Source organism: Otolemur garnettii, unplaced genomic scaffold (assembly GCF_000181295.1).
Source record: "Otolemur garnettii isolate 467f Iridium unplaced genomic scaffold, OtoGar3 scaffold00091, whole genome shotgun sequence".
Taxonomy (NCBI): domain Eukaryota; kingdom Metazoa; phylum Chordata; class Mammalia; order Primates; family Galagidae; genus Otolemur; species Otolemur garnettii.
In genome coordinates this window covers 814,844-819,409 of record NW_003852486.1, presented here as the reverse complement: position 1 = coordinate 819,409, position 4,566 = coordinate 814,844, and the positions used below count along the sequence as shown (strand labels likewise).

The 4,566-nt window shown below is 58.1% G+C and overlaps 1 protein-coding gene across 1 annotated transcript in view; it reads right to left on the bottom strand.

Annotated features, from left to right (window-relative positions):
• The window catches only part of IGSF8 (immunoglobulin superfamily member 8), a 7,099-nt gene continuing 2,533 nt past the window's right edge, over positions 1 to 4,566 (bottom strand). Inside the window, exons 2-7 of the mRNA XM_012808661.2 lie at positions 3,398 to 3,775; positions 2,262 to 2,723; positions 1,501 to 1,908; positions 879 to 1,292; positions 455 to 584; positions 1 to 252 (exon numbers count right to left, since the gene is read on the bottom strand). Coding sequence (XP_012664115.2) covers positions 469 to 584; positions 879 to 1,292; positions 1,501 to 1,908; positions 2,262 to 2,723; positions 3,398 to 3,775 — 1,778 coding nt within the window. The 3' untranslated portion in view covers positions 1 to 252; positions 455 to 468. The remainder of the gene's footprint in view (positions 253 to 454; positions 585 to 878; positions 1,293 to 1,500; positions 1,909 to 2,261; positions 2,724 to 3,397; positions 3,776 to 4,566) is intronic.

Genomic DNA, 4,566 nt, shown 5'->3' with positions numbered 1-4,566 from the left:
TTCTATAAAACAAGTTTATTCACATTTTAGAAAAACTAATTCCAGGGCAGGGAATGGCCTCCCATAGTATGGGTATGAGATCAAGACCGAAGACCAAAAGGAGGAGTGTGGGAGGGAAGGAGTGGGGAATGGGGGCCATGCCTCCCACTTCTGGGTGGTCAGGGGGCAAATAAATTAAAGGAAACTGGACAGAGGAGGAGGGTATCCAGGCAACCTGAGGAAGGCTGGAGCCAGGATGCAGACAGTCGACACCTGCAGGAAATAGAGAGAGAGTGGTGCAGGCTCAGGGCAAAGCTCTGCCTGGGGCTCCTTCTGGGCCTGACCTGCCAGCAGGACCCTGTGGAGCTGAGCTGGCTACCCCTCCTCTGGCTGGGCCCAGAAGGGAGTAGCTGAGCTCAGGACTTGGGGGTAGAAAACCTAAGGAAGGCAAGGTTGGAGGGTTCTTTTCCCTCACCTGGGGAACGAGGATCACCGTTTTCGTAGCCTCTTCATGAAGCAGCAGGTGATGGTGCCAAGGACGGTGGCTCCAGTGACTACAGCCACCCCTGTGCCCACCAGCAGGGGCACGAATAGAGTGTCCAAGGCTGGGTAAGAGAGGACGGCTGTGTTGAGTGGGTGTCATTGTCCTCCTTTCTGTCACACTTTGCAGCACTTTCCCTATCAAGCTCTCTGGACCCACCCCATTCACACACACCCCTCTCTCCCACTGAGTGCCCCTCAGCATCCACCATGGAGGACCCATGCAGGCAGGTGGAAAGCTGGATTTTCAAGACTTTTCATGTGACATGAAGGGGAGAATACAGAGGATGGTAGCAGAAAGGTCAGACTATGGGAAAGGAAGAATAAGGGTGGGGGCTGGGAGGAAGGGGGACACTCACCGTGCGTGTAAGGGTAGACCGTGACAGGCCCCGAGCGGGCACTGCCTGCCTGGTACCAGCTGTAGTCAGCATGCTGTACCCAGGCGCTGGGGGCACAGTGGTACACGCCTTCGTCCTCAGGCCCCAAGCTGTGTAGTCTCAGACGATGGCTTCGGGGCCCCACAAGTTCCACACTGACAGGGCCTCCTCCGGGCCGGTCCCCCAGCTCTGCTACACCATCCTGGCCCACGCCACCCACCAGCTGGGCAGGGGCTAAGCTCAGCTCTCCATTCTCAGGTCGCTCCACCCACCAGCTGGCAGCCAGCCGCAGCCCGGGGGGGCCACCCCGCACAGAGATGTTGCACAGCAGGGAGGCAGTCTCTCCCCGGTACACGGTGCCTCCTGCAAGCCACGCCACAGCCTCCAGCACCACACCTGCAGAACACAAGACATGGGTCAGCGGGTGCAGCAGGGTCAGGGGGCGTGAGGTTAGGGCTGCTACCCATGCAACACCCAGGAAACTCAGGGTGTCTCCCATAGTCTCAGTAGGAGAGGAGTGTGAGGCTGACATGTAGAAGCTACTGATGCAGGAAAGGGGCAGGGAAAGAGGACAGTGGCTCCACCAGCCCCAACCTCCACTCACCTTCCTCCCGCACGTGAACAGGGAGCGGGCGGGAGCGGGCACTGGCTGCTTCACGAAGCCGTGTCCCAGACCCTCGAACATAGGCTTTGGCGAGACAGCGGTAGGTGCCTGCATCACCAGGCCTGGCAGCTTCCAGCCGTAGCCGGTAGGTTCTAGATGCCACCTTCTCCATGGCAATGTGCCGGCCCTCATAGCCAGGGCCCAGGCTGCCCACACCCTCTGTGTCCAGTTGGGCTACCAAGCGGCCAGGCCCAGGTGCCCCTGCAGGTGCCATCTCCCAACCCACAGAGTATGCAGCATGACGGCCTGGTGGAGGCAATGCCCCTGAAACATTGCACAGCAGTTCCAGAGGCTCCCCTGGGCCAATCCGACGTTCCCCAGGCCCTACCGCCACTGCCAGCTGGCTGGCTGTAACAGGAGTGGGGAAGAAGTGTCATGGAGGCAGGTGGGGGCCCAGAAGCACCTGACTCCACCTCTTGCTATTTGTTTCTTGACAGCAACAACCTCAAGGCCTCCTGACCATCCCTCCCCGCCCCGAACCTCATCCTTCAGCCACAGCCCTCCAATCTCCACACCCAGTTTCTAAGCAAAGAAAACCCATTGAGAGAGGTAGAGAGAAAGCAGTGCTGATAGGGCTGCTCACTGTGTGGAAGATGAAGTCCCTGGATTTAGAGGATGGCCATCTCTTGCCCCCCAGTGGCCATGGTGCCCACCGAGATACTGTCCCTCCCAGCTCCCACCGTGGGTTATGTGGTACTCACACAGTGTCTGCACGTCCACTTGGGCCAGGACAGCCCTTTTCTCCGCAATCTGGGCCCAGCTACCATCTGGATCCTGAATCCACTCAGTGGCAGTGCAATGGTAGGTGCCTGCGTCCCCTGCCTGGGCACCCCCCACCACCATTCGGTACCTATCAGGCCCCTCCTTGCCCAGCCGCAGCTCCCCTGCAGCCAGCCGCTCCGCATAGGGAGCTCCTGCCTCCACCGCCAAGTCAGACCGGAGTCCCACCACTTCCTGCAGTGTTGCTCGCCCCACTGGTGCCTCAGGCACAGCCCGCCCAAAGGACACTGCCAGGTGTGTGTGTTTCTGTGTGCTCGTCCGTGCCAGGCAGCCCAGTGCCAGCTCCTGCCCCTCATGCACTGTCAGGCGTGGAGGTGAGGTTGGGGCCTGGCGGCCTCGGGGCCCGGGCGGGGCCGCAGACACCTGCAGCACATCTGGAAGAACTGGAGAGGATGGCTGCAGTGAGGGAGGGCAGGGAGCTGGCAGGCTTTGTCACTGCTTCCTGAGTACAACCTATTTCCCTGAACAGACTGAATGTTGTATTATTTCTTCTGTAACTCAGTGGTGCCAAGCATAGAGCTGGGCACACCGCAGGTGCTCAATAAATACTTGTTGAATTTCATATAACAAGTTCATTGCTTACTCACCCTAATGTTTGAGACTGACCCCTCTTTGAAATATTCATAAAAGTAGCTCTATCTTCCTTTTCAGAAAACAAAGAAACTAAAGAGAAGAATGTTCCCTGGTCTAACTCCCACCCCACCCCTGCCCTCTCCTCCAGGTGTGGGTCCTGCAGTCTCCAGGAGGAAAGTCTCTTCAACCCACCAGGCTACTCCATACCCCTGTCAGGAATGGGGAGGGGACTGGACACCTTAGGCACACTTCCCCTTCTCCTAGGGCGTATCTTGATATGGTAAGAACACAGGACCAGAATGAGGAGATCTGGGTTTGAATCTCACACCTGCTACTGATATGTTGGGTGACTTTGTACAAGTCATTTAACCTCTTTGACCCTCAAGTTCCTCAGCTACAAAACCTGAAGGGTAATTAGAATGGTCCCTCCCAGCCCTGACTTTGTATCTTGAGAGTAGGTGTGGCCCCAGCCCCAGCCCCATACCTCTCAGCTCCACCTTGCCGCTATAGCTGCCCAGGTAGCGGGCATCGGTAGAGGGTGTGTAGCACTCATACACGCCTGCGTCCTGTGCCTGTAGGTGGGCAATCTTCAGCATCACAGCATCGCCCTGTACGCGCTGCAGCTGCAGCTCACCAGCTGCTACTCGGGGCCCGAAGACAGCATAGGAGAACTGGGGGTCCCTGGTACTGATGATGCCCAGTGCTGCCTCAGGGGCCTCAGGCCTGTACAGGAACCACTCAAAGTCCTGCTGGGCAGGGCCCTCGTAGCCACTCACATTGCAGGAGATGGAAACAGCTGTGCCAGCCACACGGTACAGGGGCCCCTCAGGGACCAGCACCTCCCGGGCCCAGCCCCCGACTCCTGTAGGGGAAGGCAGAAAGAACAGAGAGACCTGGGTCCCCATTCCATGCACATCTTGGTACCCACCAGCACCATTCCTGACCCCTGCCTATGAAAGGAAAGGGAGCTTGGGAAAGTTGGTGCATAGCTGGGCCCCTGGTATGAGAACAGGGAAGGGATGTTGGGTCTGTAGACCCCTTGGGGCTCAAGGAAGTCAGACAGGCCTAGGTTTGCCCAGAACCCAGCTGCGTCTCACTTCTGACCCAGCAGAAGCAGACTGCTGGGAGCCAAGAGGAGTCCTTTAACTCCTGCCCTAACCGAGCCTTCTTGTGTTCTGCTGCTGCACCTCCATCCACCCCCACCTCTTCACCCACCAGGTAAGGGAGCCTGCTGCTGAGGGGATTCTGAGACTACATGTCCCCTCCTTTACTTGAGGGAAGCTGGCAAAATCTTGCTCGGCAGGGCTGCTTGTGGCTCAGCTGTGTCACCTGGGCCAGGACAATGAAGCCAGTGGCCTGAGCTGGATGGGGCACAGACCCAGTCAGTCCTCAGCACACAATGCCCTCCTCCCTGCAGCTGTGCCATGAGCTCACTATTTCTCCCATCCCACAGGGCTTCGAGGCAGCTGGGGCTTCTGGCCAGAGATCCAGGCTCTGCCCTGGCCTGGGGACAGAAGATCCCCTCCCCCAGTGCCTGCCAACCTTCTGGGCTAGCCCAGATTGTTGACACACCACACTCCCCAAATCCCTAAGAAGCCTTCATTTGCATATGCAGTGTATTGATTTACATATAGCTTCCTTTCCTTGGGGAGG